At 42.5% G+C, this 18,051-nt stretch overlaps 1 protein-coding gene across 2 annotated transcripts; it reads left to right on the top strand.

Annotated features, from left to right (window-relative positions):
* The first annotated feature begins 695 nt into the window (after positions 1 to 695).
* Positions 696 to 17,643, top strand: ccnjl (cyclin J-like). 2 transcript variants are annotated; one of them, XM_072395872.1, is made up of 6 exons: positions 696 to 1,085; positions 1,768 to 1,875; positions 5,257 to 5,467; positions 13,401 to 13,700; positions 13,824 to 13,983; positions 14,334 to 17,643. In XM_072395872.1, exons 2-6 carry the CDS (start codon positions 1,798 to 1,800, stop codon positions 14,851 to 14,853), a joined length of 1,269 nt encoding a protein of 422 aa, XP_072251973.1. In that variant the 5' UTR covers positions 696 to 1,085; positions 1,768 to 1,797; the 3' UTR covers positions 14,854 to 17,643. The 2 variants fall into 2 exon arrangements, with proteins under 2 accessions (XP_072251973.1, XP_072251972.1); XM_072395871.1 differs by having other exon boundaries at positions 1,765 to 1,875.
* The last annotated feature ends 408 nt before the right edge of the window (positions 17,644 to 18,051 follow it).

Raw genomic sequence — 18,051 nt, 5'->3', positions numbered from 1 at the left:
TTCTGCAAAGCGTGTCAAGTGGTCATTCACATAAGGAACTCGTGGTAGAGGTTGATTCGGATCATTAACATAAATAGAATAAGTAAAATCTGCGAGAAAAAGTCTTCGATTAAAAATGTACTGAAATGGAAATGGCATTTTAAGATTATTTGTGGTGGAGGTGGAGCAGATTTGAGCTGTTTTACACCCTGTGTTTTTATAAACCTGTCATTTATTTTAGAATGTGAGGACTGAAAAGTTACTATGACACTAAAATAAATTGAATTAAAAAGTATGTCTGCTTCTGAAATTGACATATTTACTGTTCCTCCAAATGGTGCATTAGAGCTTAAAACAATCATGAAGTTTGAAGAGAAAAATCTCTTTGGTGGAACTGTAAACTCCCAAGAGATTTCGGAAATATAAAGGAGATCCACATGCCAAGAAGCATGTAAAACACTGGTCTGGTCTTGCACTTGCAATGCATTATATCTAGGCAATTTTTTAAATTTTAATGTTTTTATTAAAACGACTTAATTAAAACAATTAATTAAACAAGGAATATGTAGTTGCTTAGAATGCGGAAATGTGCAAAAAAACTGGAGGAAAAACGAACGAATGAATGAATAAACGGTATAATATAACACAATGTGATAGAAAATCACAAGTGGTCTAATTAAAGTGACAAAGTAGGCCATTTGCTCTTCAACGCCGATGCTGCGTGTAGTTCTCACGCTGACCCCTTAAAAACTACAACTCCCAGTAAGGAGGAGGGACCTTCACGTCTGGCGCACGAGCCTCGCAGCTCAGCAGCAGCAGCTGGTGCAGCCGGAGAGGCTACTTTGTTACATCGAAGCAACCGGAGAGAAAACGGCAGAGCAGACTCTCTCGGAAAAAAGTGTGAACAGTTTTGGGGAAACGGCGCGACCGAAGGCCTGCGGACGGGATTTGGCGGTGGCAGCTGTTTGATGGTCTTGCCAGCGGGCTCGAAGTTTGTGTTTTCCGCTTCTAAAGAGGTCTGCCTCAAAGTTGAGCCGAAGCGGAGTTCTCTCATTCAGGATGTCGGACTGAGACAAAGGGGTCTGGGGGGCATTCCCGTCGGAGCGGTGAGTGGCACATGTTATAACCACCGACATGAGAAGTTCAGCTGGTTGTTGCTCTTCAGGAGGGATGAGCCGTGTTTGTGATGAAGTGTCCGCTTTTATGGCAGTCTGCTGATACGGTTTTTAAACGAGGCTAGTCTTTCTGACCTGTGTGGGCAGTCAACTTGTGTCGCCCCACTGTTTAGTCGCTGTCTCGTGGTGTCGGCACGTCCTCAGTGACAACTTGAATGCGGGGTTTTTGATAGAGTTATTGTTTAATTAAACATCCGTGTCAAAAGTGAGATATCTGAACGGCAGTTCGGATAATTTGACCTACGGCGTGGTCGTGTAGGTATTTAACTGGGCCATTTAAATTCCCGAGGAGAGGAAATGGCCTGCGCAGGCAGACGTACCTCTGCTGTTGTTAAATCACCCAAAACTTTTGCCAAAACGATATATTTTTCAAAAGAATACGTATTCCCGGGCTAGTCATGTTTTATCTTGTGTACAGATGTTTAATTGAATAAACAGGATGCTCTGTTTTCTGAACATTTACAGAAACACACGTAAGCCTCGTCCCTCTCTTTATCGTGATTTAGTCCGTACCTGTAATGCTTTAACACCCTTAATGTAGTCCTCTTCACTTTCTGTCGCTGCTGTTTGAAGTGTCTGAAGTTTGTCTTGTTGAATACATCTGTCTCAGCAGGTAAATCTTGAACGTAGGAGCCTCCTCTGAATGGGAAAGATGGAGAGGGAGTTGCAGTGGTGGAAAGGACAGCTAGCTTCAGATATCCATCAGTCCTTACGCATTAAGGTGAGTTTGACTCCAATAAAGACTGCTTTATCTTTGTAGGAGGCCACGATTTTATGGACTATCTCAGCCGACTCTGTTCTGACTCCATGTGTTTAAGAAAACTTTAAATTCACACGGGAGCATATTAAATGTAGGCTTGAAACAAACACTGTGTATTATCACAAAAAAACGAGCCAGTTTCTGAAGCTCCAATAAGTATGTTAATCCATGAGTATTTTCACAGTGTAACATCCCTTTGCTGTTGGATTGTTAGCTGGGATAAAAAAAAAAGTCTTGGTCACAATGTAATCCTAATCACAGGTTGGAGACCCCATGAAAACTTTAAATGGAATTCCAATGAAAATAAGTGTTAGTAGTTGTATTTTTGGAGAGTTTCTGACGTGCCTTTTTCTTTATTTTCTTACCCTAACGGGATTAATGATATCATGAATTATAATTGAAATAAGAGCTGCCTTGATACTCGGCTGGAGGGTCTAACATACTATTTACAACGCAATGTAACGATGGGGGAAAGAATTTAATTACACGGCCCTGTGTCTATTTAAACCTGATTTGAATTGGATTACATGGAGGAGTTAAGGCTCATTAATTAAGAATGTCTTAATTAATCTCTAAGCATGATCATATTTCTTACCATGTGTCACTTTAATGGCGGCATCTGTCACTTGACTGGCAATTTCAAGCCATCACTCCCCTGGCATTTCCAGAGTGACGGTGAAGAAGACTGATCAGGCCGTGGCTGTTGGGTGTCTCGACTTGCCACAGTTTGTATGAGTCGACTGTGAATCGGATGTTTGTGAGTCATTTTCTCAGACACTGTTTGATTCACTTTTCTCCTGCCGCATGGTGCCCGATTCCAAGTTAACTGTCAATTACACTGAAAATCTGTACACAGAGCTGGAAACTAGCAACACACCCACGTTTTCCCTCTCATGCTATAATGAGACAAAGTGTCACTGTCAGTCTAAAGTCAGGGGCTGATGGCTTCATATCTGCATTTTTGTTGACAGCTCAAGCATCAGTCTCCCTACATTACAGCCGACTGTATACAATGTCCTGATTGTAAACTGAGCACTGCGTGAGACTTTACAGCTGACTGAAACTAGCCTCTCTTTTAGCACAGTCAGTCAACAGCCAGGCTGCTCTGAACAGGGTTTTTCCCAGCTTCTAAATACCTTTTATGATATAATGTAACTCATGATGCATTAAGGTACTGAAAGAGGTTTTTTTTTTTTTTTTTTTGAGTCGGAGAAGACAGTCTTTTCATACATTGTCATAAATAGATTTTCATTGCCACGATCTCATACTCATGACGACGGGTCTTGGTTGAGAGTGATTTGAGTTGCAGCAGACGTACAGTTTTTGGGGAATTTGCTCCAAAAACAAGATGATTTCATAATCAAATTATATTTAAGCTATTGCCAGTAGAAATGTTCCTGATTTTATGAATATTTGGACATTTTGGGCTTTTTTGCTATGATGAATTGATTTACCTTTTGATTATTCCATGGGACAACAATGAAAGCTTTTTGACTCTGGCTTGACGTGACATTTTCCTTCATATTCATTCCAGTAGTTATTTATAAAAGTAACTGTTGATGAAAATTTCATTAAAACAAAACAAAAAAAAAAACTCTGGACGAGTGGCGATTGTTGGATGTTTTCAGAATGGTGTAATCTCTTAAACACAGTAAATTTGCAGCAGAAAAGAATTGTGAAATCAGTAATGGAGCCTCACACGGCGCTCAGATCTCCTGCATGGCGCCTGCACCCCCCCCCCCCCCCCCCCCCCCCCCACGTCTCATCCAGCCTTAATGACGCTTGCTGCAGTGATAATGCCCTGATGTGGGAGATAGCGGTGGTGTGGAGCATGTGGCAAATTATCAGACATGCAAATCAGTAGGCAGCTGTGGAATTCTTAATTATGGTGCGGATCCCCCACAAAGGCACGTCTCTACCCCTCCACCCCCACCCATGAGCCCCTCCAGACCCCAGCAGCCTCCTCCCTTCCACTCCCCCCTCCTCTTGCCGGCCTTGCACCCCCAGACAGACAGATGGACCAGAGGCAGTGGGAGGAGAGGAGAGTTTGGGGAGCATTGGTTGATAGTTTAGGTTGTTGCACTGGGGGTAGTTGCTCTATGTTGATGTGGCGGGGGGGGTACTGTTTATTTTTGGATTCCATTGAAGTGTCAGAGCATCTCACCTGTTATAGATCCGCTCAAAATAAATACTTGATAGCTTGTGTAGCCTTGACAATTTTGTTAGTTTTGTCCATCACAGCAAGTTGTTATGACTGCAAGCTGTTTCTCTGAGAGCTTATCCTTCAACAAATGTTGTTATAGAAAAATCTGCCTTTTTTTTTTCATCTTTTTATTCAGCCCAAGCAAAAGTTCAAACTTTAATTTCCCAAATTTCAAGAAAAAGGAACCCTTTGAGAATCTCGACACAGCACACGTTAGACATTCCTGTCATAAAACGGCCGATAAATTAATCTGCAACTGTTATGCTTTTCGGACTAATCCTTGCCGTTTAAAACCACACAGCATTTAGAGCCCGATTTGGACTCTTCGAGTCAGAGTTATGGGATGTTCCTCAACAGTCTTTATTGTCATGTCTTTATTTTCGCAAACCCCAAAGAGATTAATCTACCGATCCTCTATCTCTCATTAAATCTGGGATCTCTTGTTTTGACTCAGATTTATAGAGAACAATTTAAAAAAAAAAAAGAACTTTTCAGTGTAAGCAGCTTAAAAGCAGGGAAAATGCCTCTTCTGTGAGTTTTTACACACATCTCTAGAAGTCTTTTTTGCTTCTGAGGCAGGTTTCAGGTTTGGAACTTTGTGGTTTTTTTCGTAGTTGATCTGGGAGGACATCCAAGCCTGATTCCATGATAATGCCCCGGAGTGTCTTCTCTCCACTTTGAAACACATGCAGCTAATTGAACGTGAACAGAAGATGTGTGAGGGGTGAAACTTAATCCTATCTGCTGCTGAACTAGACTGGAAGGAGACACCCCCCTCCTCCCCTCTCCAAACATGGCACACACAAACCCTTACTCCATTGTTCAGAGACCCCTGCGATGACCCAAATTAGCTCCCTTTTTTTTTTTTTTTAAAGTAATAGTGAATTCAATAAAACTAAAATGAGGCTGAACTATTCTAAGGAATTTTCACTGAAGTTTCACTCTTGTTCTGAGTATTTTAGGCTCACATCATCATCTCACCTCGCAACAGTCAATTTGAGAAATACGTGCCTCACTATTATTATGCATATTCATTACAACCCCCACGCTTCATCACTACTTCCTGCCCACCCTGATCATCTCGCCCCCTGCTGTTTACATGCCCCCCCCCTCACCTCTCTTCTCCTCTCCACCTCCAGGAGCTGAAGCTGCCAGTCTACCGGGCCCACTCTCCACAGATTGGCATGCGGCGGTACTTTGCAGACTTGTTGGCCATCCTGAGTAATCGCTACCAGCTATGTCCTACAGCACGTCATCTGGCCGTCTACCTGCTGGACCTGTTCATGGACCACTACGATGTGGCCGTCAAACAGCTCTATGTCATTGCCCTCTCCTGTTTGCTGCTTGCTAGTAAGTCTAGAAACTGCCATTCAACTTCTGTACAGACAGCTGCATGCTTGTTTTACTTGACAGGAATGTTCACATAAAGACTTGATCCATATGTCTTTCTTTTGATCTGATAATACTTACATTTTAAATTTTTTATATATATATATATATATATATATATATATATATATATATATGTTTGTGTTTTGCCTCTTGCTTAACTTTTACCATGCACAAGCCCCTTGTGGAGATCTGTTGGCCTGAAATAGACTGTGGTTCATGCACAGGTGGCATGGGGTGAAACATTTCCTGCAACAAAGCTAATTTGAATGTTTGTGGGTTTTTTTTTAGTTTTTTTTTTTTTTAGTTTTTTTTTTGCATGGGTAAAAACATTTGAGTTCTGCTCATGTCTGCAGAACTTTATCTCTGCTTTTCATGCTGGCTGTAATATGATCACTTTGGCTGCCTCTGCTGTTTAGTCAGTTGGGAGATAAACTTGTGGCACCTTTCAAAGTCAGACTGTCCTTAGATCAAAGGTGTTATCATTTTCATTTCTTTGTGAATATGAAGAACACATGATTAAATTCAGGGGGCAGAATATCCACAGTATCCCGTCAGAGTAATGAAAGCTGCCACCAAACAGCTTTCATTGCTGATATGTCTTATTATTTCTCTGACAGTGCTCTTTATTTATTTATTTTTGGTACAAAACCCAGTATTATATCAGTGTGCACAGATGCAGGTGTTGTTCTTTTGTTCTATTATTTCTATTTGTTTCTATAAGAAAAAAAAATGATTCTGAACACGAGTTCTGTAGTTTGAGTAACCAGGATGCTTGTCTGCTGTGAAATCTCAGTGTTTCTTTGTGTTTTGTGCAAAGCAGGTGAGTAAATCATTCTTCCCCTGCTGATGCACGGTGCAGGTTGTGTGGTCGTTATTAACGTCTCCACGTCTGTCTGGTGATTAACAGACTGTGAGGTTTTCCGTACATTAACGCAGCCCTTGGCATCATGGATAATTAGACTAATGATGCTGTCAAAGTAGTAGTCTGGAACAGAGCCTGTTCAATTGGGAGAGCTCTGTGTGTGTGTGTGTGTGTGTGTAGTCACGTACAAGCCTTCTTCAATCAGTCAGAAGTGTCTGTGGTGAGCTATGAGACTTAAGAGGTTTTGTTTAAAAGCAAGCTCATGAGAGTCCAAAAATAGCCTTTAGAGTTTGCTCCCTCTTTGTAATACATTAAGTATTATCATCCCAACCTGGACACAGGTTTTTTTTTTTCTTTTTCTTTGAATCTTTCATAGATTGATCGCATTTCTTTTATTGAATCTTTTGATTGCAGCTCTAAGCTAGTGGAGCTCTCTCCTCTCTGTTCTTCAGCGTCTGACTCCTCCAGGACTCGGGGGAGTCTCTCTCATGATTGATGAAGGCATGAAAGGGTGTTTGATTCAAAGTTGACTTGGGTTTTCATCTGTCTTGAGGTGCTTTGGAACCCAGCCTAGTTATTGAACAGCCTCTCTGTTTCTCACCGCTTTCCTTTGACGCAGACAATTGTCTTTCTTTAAACTTTCCTGGCTTCCGCACTCGGTTAATTAATCTGTACCCCTTTTGTGCCTCTCAGCAGTCACTGCTTAATCCTGTTACTCCATTGTATGTATGTTTTTGTAGGCATTTGTGTGTGCATGTGTTTGCTCACGGATGAGCTCCTCTTCCTTTACAGAAGTGAGATTATAGTTAGTTTTTTAAAACCCATATGAATTGATTGCTATTCACTGTTGGCCACTTATTTAGAGAGGTTACTTTGATCCATTGAGCCCAACTGAATACAGAAATGGTGTCCGGGGAAGTTAAATGTGTATTACAGGGGCATTTAAAAGTCAGCCCACAAATACAAAGTTTCTATTGTGACATTTCATGAAGTCCTGCAGTGATAACATCAGTCTTTGTGGCAGGTATGAGTCCACAAAGGAAAGCGTCTGCATACTGCAGCTATTTGTTAGCATAAATCACATCATTAATGCATTTCTGCTGCCAGCCAGAACAAAAATGTTATGGATTACTTGTTATCGCAATGCTTTTATGCTTTGTAAACCTTGTTTTTGTGCTTCTCTGATTATGCCGGCGCGAAAGCCCCTGTCTTTATTCAACTTTTGACGTCTCTGTAGCAAGTTATCGCTGATATTTTCTCTAGAGAACTTGATTCAGCGAAGGATCTCTAGCAATAACAACAAAAATGGAGCATCCTGCTGAAACGACTGAGCACCAGAAATTTAGTCATTTTGACTACCGAGTGCACATGCATAGGCCCGGGGGTGGGGAAGAACAGCGCGCTGAGGGGCACCTGCCATATGCTCTCCGAGTCAGGCCTCAAACAAAAGCCAGTCAATGCAAGCAGGACAGCCAGCCAGCCAGACTCAGAGAGGGGGAGGGGAGCGCACTCTAAGGCGGAGAGGCTGTTGTGTGAGCAGGCGTGTGTTTGTATGTGTGTGAATGGTAGAGATTCGCCGTGAGCCAACGTTGCTATAAGAAGACAATGTTGCCATGACAACCGTGTGATAAACCTATGGATTCTTTTCTCGCACTCACCTCATTAAGATCCACCTTGAAGTCTAATCCACCGGAGAATTCCCAGTGGAGCGCGTGCTACCGCTATGACCACATATCTTTCCTGCCGGCTGCGTCCTGGTGGTGTCCTTTTACCTTTTGCTGCTGGCTCCATTTCCTCCTTGTTCTCTCACCTTGTCAGAGTCAGCCAGAGTGAACCAGTCCTAGGACAGGGGGGGCCCGTAAAAGCAGCCCCTCATCCCTGGGGGGTTGGGAAATGAGAGGAGCGGTACTTCAAAGGCAGGTTGGCGGCTGATGTTAAACAGAGTAGAGAAGGAGAAAGAGGTGGTGGCCTTCAAAATGGGACATGCTAGAAGAGAACCACCCAGCAGGGTGCCCTGAAATGTAGATTAAGAGGGAAACAACTTCCCCCTTTATTCCAATCCCAGAGGTTTGATGGTAATTCTGATGGAGCAGTGGTCATGTGGGGTTCTCACAACTGAATAAATTATGCAGGGAGGTACACTCTGTATTCAAAGTGAATACCTGCACTTATGACTAGAACTTGTTTTAGATCGATTTTTGTAACGAAGGGTCACAAAACTGCAGAACAAATGCTACCATTTAGTGAAATTAAACATTTTCCAGCGTAATGCTCGAGGACATGTTTGTCCGCATGCTCTCATGTCACCACCCATAGCACGAGGCGCTATACACCCTCTGTCAGTGAACCCCCCCCCACGCACACACACTGACACACACACGTATGAACAGAGCAAGGGTTTCAAGAATTCTCCCTGGTCACCCAAGCATTCAGCGTCAGGGGTCAGGGGTCAGCTTGGGCCTACATTGTGAGAGCTACCAGGGCCAGAGGGTGGCAACACAGAGATTTTGTGACAGTTGTGACCAATTTCTCGCAATGAAAGATGAACCAACAAATAAGAGACGCTCAAGCAGAGGAGGAAATTCCTTCATGGCTTTCGGGTCAGAGAAAAAGCAGGAAATGATGAAAGCACTGAAGTGTTTTAGTTTCTCTTAAGTCTTTACGTGCAAGATACGATCCTTGGGCACGCTTACATGACACACACACACCCACACACACACAATTATTAGTGTGACTAAAACCAGACTTTTAAAATGAATTACACAAACACAGCAGTACAACTGAAATACAAAACCAATCTTCCTCAAACTGGACCTGTACAGATAATGAAATTGTAGCTTTATTTAAGCTGATATAACTACAGCTGAATTCCCCAAAAAAAGCTGCTCTCCTTCACATGTTTATGTTGTTGACTTGGTGCGTCTGAAATTGTGACTAAAAATCAGCCAATTAAGGTTATTTGTGACTACCGGCTGCTGTTGCTCTGCGCCAATAAAATCCTGATTAAATTTTTTTTTTTATGAGCAGCATCTGACAAAAATCACCGCTCAAACAAAGTAAAAAAATGTCTCCCACAGAGAGCGCTTGATGATGTTTGTTTAATGTTCTGAATGTTTTCACAGACAAACCACAGCGTTGCTGTATCTGGCAGCTGCATTCCGCTCCTGTGCGTGTTTAGTCGGACAAGGATGGCGATCCAGTTTAATGGCCATTTCGTGCTGTAACTGTAGCTCGAGTGTTCAGTGATGTCAAGTCACATATCCTGTTTTGGGAAAAAAAACTTTCTCGTTTGTGCAGCTTTGTTGATGGATGAATGCGAGCTGTGTTCCTATGTTCCATGTTTGGAACATGTGTAAAATCAGTTTCCTATTTTCTGCCATATGCGCTTCCTCCAGTTGAAGATGTGTTTTAGAGATGTTTTTCTCGAGCAGTAGCCTTCCATTGTTCCCGCGTTTGTCGGTAGTTCTTCTTTACCCCGATTCCCCCAGATTAGTTTTGGAATAGCAGTGTTACAGCCAGTGATGTAGAAGACATCAAACAAATGGTGTGAGGATCCTTCTGACATCTGATTGGGAGTCTTTATGTGGACACTTTCCAAAACAGACCATCGGACATTTACTCGTAGTTAACGCTGTGATGTGCCAGCTGTGTAAAGGTGGAAGAGGGGCCAGATGTGGTGCTATCATTCTAGCCCTCTTATTTTTTTTGACAGTCAATAACTCAGCCATTATTTTAAACCTGGACATGTGCTGCGGCTTATTTTTTTTCATATTTGTCTGTCTGTGTGTGTGTGATTTATTTATTTTTTTGCTGGAAATTTAAAGCTTTTTAGTAGAGTTCTCCAGTTTCCTAACAACCGCTATCACTTTAAACCCATCTTCACCTCCACCACCACCTATTCCCAAAAGAGCACACCTGGGAGGACGCCCTGCATCCTGGTCTTACCTCTTCCTAACCCCTGACCTCTAACTTCTGTCTGTTTACTCGACCTCATCTCATCACCTGTGGGCGCTGTGAGAGAGGATAGGGTGTGTGTGTGAGTGTGTGTGTGGTTGCTGTGTATGTAGAAGTGCTTTGTGGAAAGGAAGTTTTGTTTTTACCCCTCACCTGCGTCCCTTCCCTGCTTGCTGACATGAGATAGGATCGGTTAGCTGCCTGCATTCCAGGTCGGCTCAACTCACAAGAGAGGAATGCACCATCTTGCCGGGGCTGCATTCAGAGTGACAACAGTAAATCGATAGGCGCTACGGTGGTTTTGGAACGTTGCTGCAGCGGAGAAGTGAGAAGGTTAAATGCGCGTTAACAAATCCAGTTTAATAGCTTATCAAACAATGAGATGAATCATTGTGAGGAATAATGTCAATATAATCTGAAAACATTAGCTTGTGCTCACGGTTGGTATTTTCCACGACTTTCTTTTGATTTGAGCCTCTTAAGACGAGATTCAACATTCTGCATTGTCCCTTTCATTCCTGATGCAACATTGGCGTGTTTTATGTCATTGTTTTCAGTTTTCTTTTATAAGAGCACGAGGGCAAAGGCAACCATTGAGTTTTTAAACTCTCAAGTGTTTTTTTTTTTTTTTTTCTTTAGGTCTGTTGAGAAGCTGAGACGTTTTAGTCAAGGTTGACTATTCTGTCGAGTGCTGATTTATTTATTAATATTAAATCTGATGAGCCTTTATCGGGTGGCGCAGTCAAAAATGTCAGACTTTGTCTGTGACACGAAAGAATTTGCATTGTATGAAAACACAAATTCAAGCAGTGTTTACCCCACTTATTCACCATCTTTTGTTTTTGCTGCATAGTTTGCGCCTCTGCCTCACTGAAATAAATGTTCTCTGAAAGTCTGCCCTTCTGTAGGTTCCCGAAGTGGCTTTTTAAAATGTTTTTAAAACATTTTAGCTTCCGTGTTTTTCATGTGTCTGGTCACCCTGAGTTGTAAAGCGGAGGAATAATCGCTACAATAAGGAGATTGACTCGTCCTATCTTTCAGGATCAAAGACGCTGGTGTTTTGTGGTGATTGGGGCATTGACGGCTTTTTATGGTGGTGTCTGTGTGGACATAGCAGTCTAGCTGCAGACGGCACTGATCCAGAGGATATGAGGGGGAGAGAATAGGGCAAGTGTGGACTGGGTCACAGAATGAGCGCCGGTGGCTATAAACAGCGCTGTTTCTCATTGTGCTTCCTGTTCTGCTGGAGAGACGCCATTACTGCCTGTTTGCTAATTACTCCTTCACCCCCACCTCCCGGCATGTTGGGCTGCAGATCCCCGCCTCCTCTCTGCTGCCTTGCTTAATGATAGGTCGCAACATCAGTGATAAAACTTGCACTTTGTAGGAAGGCGCTCCACTAGACGCAGGCATAAAGGGATAAATGAGGTCCATCAATGGCAGTGACAATAGAAAAAGCAATTGCATGTCAGACAATTGTTGCTGGGAGTGTTCACTTCTAACTGTAGCTCAGTTATGTCAATAAAGCCCCTATTTTGAGTGTTTGGTTGCTATGGTTATAGATAAGAAGATTAACCCAACAGAGGGTTTTTTGTTGTTCTCAGCTTGATGCATAACTTTTTAATCCTTGCAAGGGGATATAGTGGCAAGTAATTCATTTATATCTATGGAGTGTCATCTCAGCTGCAGTGTGTGTGTGTGTGTGTGTGTGTGTGTGGCATGTTCAAGTCTATTTTTATTACTAGATTTATATATTTTTTTGTGTAACTGGACTGATATTTGCTATGATTTCAGTTATTTTTTATATTTTACTTAAAGTTTCTGACAAATGCTAATACACATATCTAAACAAATATCATTACATTATGTTTTAACTTAACATTCAGGAAATCTTTATATCGTGCTGACTAATTCAAAGTAATTTTAGGTTTGACCGAATCAAAAATGACAGATGTCATATGGTTGTAAATCATTCTTAAATAATTTTTTTAGATTGTTGCCGATTTAATATAAGTCTCAAAAATCCAGTGCTGGCAGAGGCATGGTTTTTAGGAGCCGGTCAGTTTCATGAAAAGACTAAAAGCTGTGTGTGGCTCAAGGCACAGGCTTTACAGGGGAGTCTGTATCAGAGTAACCCGACACCTTCCTCGCCCTCATTCTTAATGTTTGAGAGGCGGCCTCTTGGACCCGTGGATTAAAGACGGAAACGCCCCTCTTCATTGGTCACATGGACCCCCGGGGCCTCAGGGCTGTTGCTATGGAAAGAGTACTTCTTTGGATGAGGAGGGGGGCTCACCATAATGACATTGCTCTGTGTTCTGTGAGGATCTGGGGTGAAGCAGAGACACTGAAACATTGGGGATCGAGCTGGCAGATTTTTTTTCAGAGAAAGCGCCGGGCTTTTGTAATCCACTGAAAGAGGCCCACACTTAGCCTGTTGTGATGTCTCCCTCAGCTTATTAGTGTAATGGCTTCGCTTTATAGCCAGATGTTCAGAAGTAGTCAACTTAATTGCTAATGCTTAGAAGGCACTTCTTATGTTTTGTAGAAACTGGAGTAAGCTGCCTTAAAGCTGATCATAGACCTGTTGCACATGATGATTATCACGGTTTGGGGGAAAAAAAACAAGATTCTTTAGCAAATATCAGTAATACTTCATATCAAAATCTCAGAATATTGATAATATACACGGGTCATATGAGAATTAAATGTAAAATGAAAAGCGTTTCAATCATCAATGTATCAGTATTTATAAATCTGTTAATGTGTGTAAATGGTGGAAAATGTTGGGATAATCTTTAACTTTACCCCCCCCCCCCAAAAAAAAAAGTCAATTCCTTCATTATTATTTCTAGACATAAAACTAAGAGAAGGTACCAATCTTGCCAATACATTAATCATCACCGTTGTTTAATTTTGCTGTCTAGGTTTGTTTCTTCAACCAATGGTATCAGCTCTACAAGATTTTGTTTTGGTATTTGACTTCTAACAGCTGTTTGTAATATCCCAAATGAATCATCTAGACCATTTGGAAGCAATGGTGTGTATTAGTTTAACCTCCTCGTTTCTTTCCAGGTAAGTTTGAGGAGAAGGAAGACCGGGTTCCCAAACTGGAGCAGCTGAATTCCCTTGGCTTCATGTGCAGTCTCAACCTTGTTCTCAACAAGAGGGATCTGATTAAAATGGAGCTTCTGCTGCTGGAGACTTTCGGCTGGAATCTGTGCATGCCTACACCCGCCCACTTTATTGACTACTACCTCCATGCCGCAGTGCAGGAGGGTGACCTTTACAATGGCTGGCCCCTGTCCTCTCTGTCCAAGACCAAGGCTTTCATGGACAAATACACTCACTACTTCTTGGAGGTCTCCCTGCAGGGTGAGTGTAAAAGAAGGATGCTAAACTGCTTTTACTTTGCCATCCCGCAGCTGCTGGGGATTAAGTGACTAGCATGAAGTGTGCGTTTGATCACAGAATAATTGAATGGTTTTCCTCTTGTAGATCACGCCTTCCTGAGCTTCAGACCATCCCAAGTTGCTGCTGCATGCGTGGCAGCATCTCGTATTTGCCTTCAGATTTCTCCAAGCTGGACAACCGCTCTGCACCTGCTAACAGGCTACACCTGGGACCACCTGACACAATGCATTGAACTCATGCTGCTGTAAGGGAAATTTTAAGATGCCGTTTGTTCTAACCGTGTATCATCTGACGAGGCCTGTTCGTCTGGTGATTGTACCTGATGGTCGACGAGTTCTTTATTGTTACAACTATAATTAAGTTGCCATCGTCTTACTCCGTGAGTGACGATGTGTGTTAATTTAGTTGTTAGCACTGTTCAGATTAATAGTGGGAAGTCAAAGGTGGCGTTTTAATCTGAGCAGCCATTGTTTTCTGTATTAATTCTTTACTCAATAATTCTAAAAGCTCCTCTTTCTGTCTGGTTTTAGTTGTATTTCACAAACGTATTGCTTACTTACACAACGTATTTTCTTTTTTGTTGTGAAATTCCAGGGCTCATGACAACGACGTGAAGGAGGCCAATAAAGCCAAATCCACCCCTCCTAGCCGGCCCTCTTCTCTTCAGTCCCAGCCACAGACTTCTCACCTCTCTCCGGTGTCGGCCATCCAGAGACCGGCCTCCTCCTCCTCCACCTCCTCCACACCACAGCTGCTCTTTCAGCCGGACAGCTACCCACACCTTTCCCAGCATTCCCCGTCCCTGTCCCAGCTGCAGGTGCTGGCTGACTCCCAAGCTTTGGGCCCTGTGGTGAACATGTCTCAGGACTTTCTTCAGAGCCACAGGATGGGTCTGTTAACAGGGGCTCCCTCCATTACTCCTGGAGGACCGTTCCCTTCTTACTCGAGCCTAACCTCAGGGCTCCAGCCAGGGGCTCGGGCGCTGCCACTTCAGGGCCCCATCTCTGTGCAGATGGCCCTCGCTGGAGAACCGCGACATTGTCTGAGTATGGCCTACAGTGGGAGCTACCTGGGGGCACATCACACATTCACAGCTGGCTGCTTTGATAGGTGACGCCAGGTGACGGAGAGGGAGCACAAACCCCAACGGGAGTCCACTGCAATACTTCCTTCTCAACTCCCTCCCCCGAAACATCTACTTGCAGACCTCCTCTCTCTCTCCGTCGGCACCGCAACACCTTCGGCTTGTCCAGCTCGCCCGTCCTTCTCACAGAGACGCCTCAAACGCAAGCAGAGGCCAAAAAGCAAGACAGACCCAGTGGAAGTCATCACACTGACGTGACAAATGCTCCACTGCCTCATATGAAACACCGAGGCACTGCGGAAATGTTACTGCTATATTCTGAACTGGGTTTATTAAATCTGCATTATTATGAGACTGTCATCACTGTGAATGAGATGAAAGCAGCAGTGTAATCCAACACCCACCTCATTCAGTGCCTGCTCTCAGTTGTGTGTCACAGCTGAGCCAATTTTAGAAGTGCACCGAAGACAAAGTATCCGCGATGAACATTTGTTGCTGCTTTTTTCTTTCTTTTTTTTTTTCTTTTTTAATTTCTAATCCCAAAAATGAAAAACGCATGTAATTGAAAATGTGGCTACTAATAATTTTTAGCCATCATTTGAGAAAGACAGAAGAGAAAAGGGAGGTTTGGTGCTGACTTGGCAGGGCACAAAACGCTGTGTATGTCTTTGGAATTTCTTGTCGTCTCTTGAAAATTGGCAAACGTTTGGTGTAATGAGCTGAAGGGCTCCTCTGGGAACTCTTTCCACAGAAGACCTTAGAGGAGAGAGCAAGAGTTCATTGAGTGCACAGCAGGTGAAGTCCGCAGCTCAAACAGGCCTGCAGTACGAAGTTTTTCTTTTTCTCCTCCCTCATCCTCTTTCTCTTCCATCTCCAAAGCCGAGCCTTGTGGCCAAGCTTCACACATGCAGGTGAAAATGTGTCTCTCTCGCAGCTACAGGCTTTTTTCAGACTAAAGTTTTAATTTCTCCCGCACCACTCAAAGAGTTTAACACAAACTGATGTGTCTGGACCAGCATGGTGAAGGAGACTTCCACATTGGTGGTGTTGTACATATGAATTGCTGCTGCCTTCTTAAGAACTGTTGGTTCTGTGTCTGTGTTAATGACTCCAATGTTTACATGAACCACTATCAGGGACTTTTATCAAGATTACTTGAATACGATGCCATTGAAACATGCCATAGCTTTTATTTATGACTTTTTGTTCCGGTTTCTTATTTTTTGATTCATTTTTGTTTGATATAGTGTAGCTTTTTATACCAACATAGAAACCCACCATTGATTAAGTGTAGTTTTCTTTGTACCTGTTCATTGAAACTGTATATTCAGGCTCAGGTTTTAAGGCTGAAGCTAGCTGCCTTTCCCTCATTATTTTGTGCTATTGTGCTTTAAACTGGATGCTAATCCAGCGTCTGTGGGGGCTATAGTAATCCCCCTCTTCATCACTGGACTCGACTCTGTGTACTTCTCAGTAATTGAATGCATGAAACTTGTTTGCTAAATAGTGGAACAGACCTACGCTCACTGGCCTTACAAATAAACATCTGCAGCCAGTCATCCGTAATTGCTTCTCAGATTTCTAAAGCTGCAGTCCCCAATCTTTTACTTCCTGTTAAAGTTTAAACGCATCCAGATTCCCCGAGCTGCCCACTGGTACTTCTAAATGTGTGGAAATGTGCCATTATCGGTTAATCTGTTGGCTTATAACTCCATTAACCATTTCTCTGGATCCAAATTGATATAGATGCCCTTCTCGTTTGATGCTTGTCTATCAATCTCCCCAGCAGATGCAGATGGAGCGGTGTTGTCTTGATCTGGGGAAAACAGACACGGCGATAAACTGGTTCCTGTTTCTTAAATGTTCAAATTGCCCGTCGTTGAACTTTTCTGGCTTCGGGGTTGGATTTGTGGATGCGCTGTCATGTTTGTGCCTTGCCCACAGCAGTTGTCAGGCTTTACATGTGAACCCTAAGTTCATGGACTTACCCGAGAAGCGGACATTTGTCAGATAGCGCTCCACGAAGCCGTCCTCGATTCACGTCCGTGATAAATGCATGTTGGTTGTTGCTGTTACAGCCACAAACGTGTTTCCACTACTGAAAAGGACACGTTATTGCTTTCCAGTGAAACGAATTATAATACTATGCCTAGAGTTTTTTTTTTTTTTTTTTTATTATTTTAATTTTTTATAACTTTGTGTACCATTTTGTTACATTTTCTACATTCCTTTTGTTCACATTATATTTGAAACCTTTGTGACTTTCGTTTTCCCTCCTCTCCTCCAATAATGGATGCTGTTAGTCGGAACTAGATTTAGTTCCTCTTTGTTTTAAAGAGTTTGCTCTTTCCTCACAACTCATGAGCAACTTCTCATTTAAAGGTGTCAAAGGTGCAATAAGGTGTTTTTTCTGTTTATACTGACCACAGCCATCACTGTCTCGTGTATACCACTGATTTCAACTTTTGTAACTTATTTTTGACTATTGTATGTGTTGACTTGATCTCATCTCGAGGGCAGTGTGCTCTGAACACAATGATTATGTTGCATATTGCAGCCACACGCTTTGAGTAACGGATATTACTGAATGCTTTTGTCTTTTAGGTAGAGTTTAACTTCGTTTCTTGACCATGAAAGGTGCCGATGCCACTCGCACCGACCGACACTTGTCCCGCGTGATAGTGATAAAATGACACCGCAAAAACTTCTAATTTTATTTTTTTATTCTTTTGTAACAACCTGTAGTCTTTGTTTTTATGACACTGAATGATAGTGTTTTATCATAAAGTGTGATGACAAAATAAACACAATTGAGCTCAATCTCTGGGAGGTGTTTTCTTTCCTCGGAGGAGGGTCGAGCGGCGGTCCTGCAGCTCCTGGAGACCCGATGTGTTGCTCCAGGTGATTTAAAGGGAGGGAAATGGAGTATCTCCAGCAGGTTTTTACTTCTGATAAAATGCCATGAAGGTAACACGCTATTCATTAAACCTATTGTACTAAGATTACTCTTTGGAGTTTAATTAAATGCTTTTATTCAAGTATTTTATAAATATATATATATATATATATATCTATCTGATTGAGTGCTTATTTTTCCCCTTTCTGTATGATCTTGATTAAATTTCAGCGAGTACATTTTTCTTATAGCTGTGCTTAGAAGCTGTTTTCCTGACCAAGGCCAAACTATCCACCTGTGACATGTTTTTCTTCAGCTCTGGAGAGCATTGT

Source organism: Leuresthes tenuis, unplaced genomic scaffold, assembly GCF_036924035.1.
Source record: "Leuresthes tenuis unplaced genomic scaffold, fLeuTen1.0.hap1 SCAF_11, whole genome shotgun sequence".
NCBI classification, from domain to species: domain Eukaryota; kingdom Metazoa; phylum Chordata; class Actinopteri; order Atheriniformes; family Atherinopsidae; genus Leuresthes; species Leuresthes tenuis.
This window is presented reverse-complemented; position numbering and strand designations above follow the sequence as displayed.

Excerpts from the sequence above, each read along its gene's own strand:
- ccnjl (XM_072395872.1), top strand. The coding sequence starts at position 1,798 with ATGGGAAAGATGGAGAGGGAGTTGCAGTGGTGGAAAGGACAGCTAGCT. Across the intron at positions 1,876-5,256 it reads ATCAGTCCTTACGCATTAAG|GAGCTGAAGCTGCCAGTCTA; the intron begins GTGAGTTTGACT and ends CTCCACCTCCAG. Across the intron at positions 5,468-13,400 it reads CTCCTGTTTGCTGCTTGCTA|GTAAGTTTGAGGAGAAGGAA; the intron begins GTAAGTCTAGAA and ends GTTTCTTTCCAG.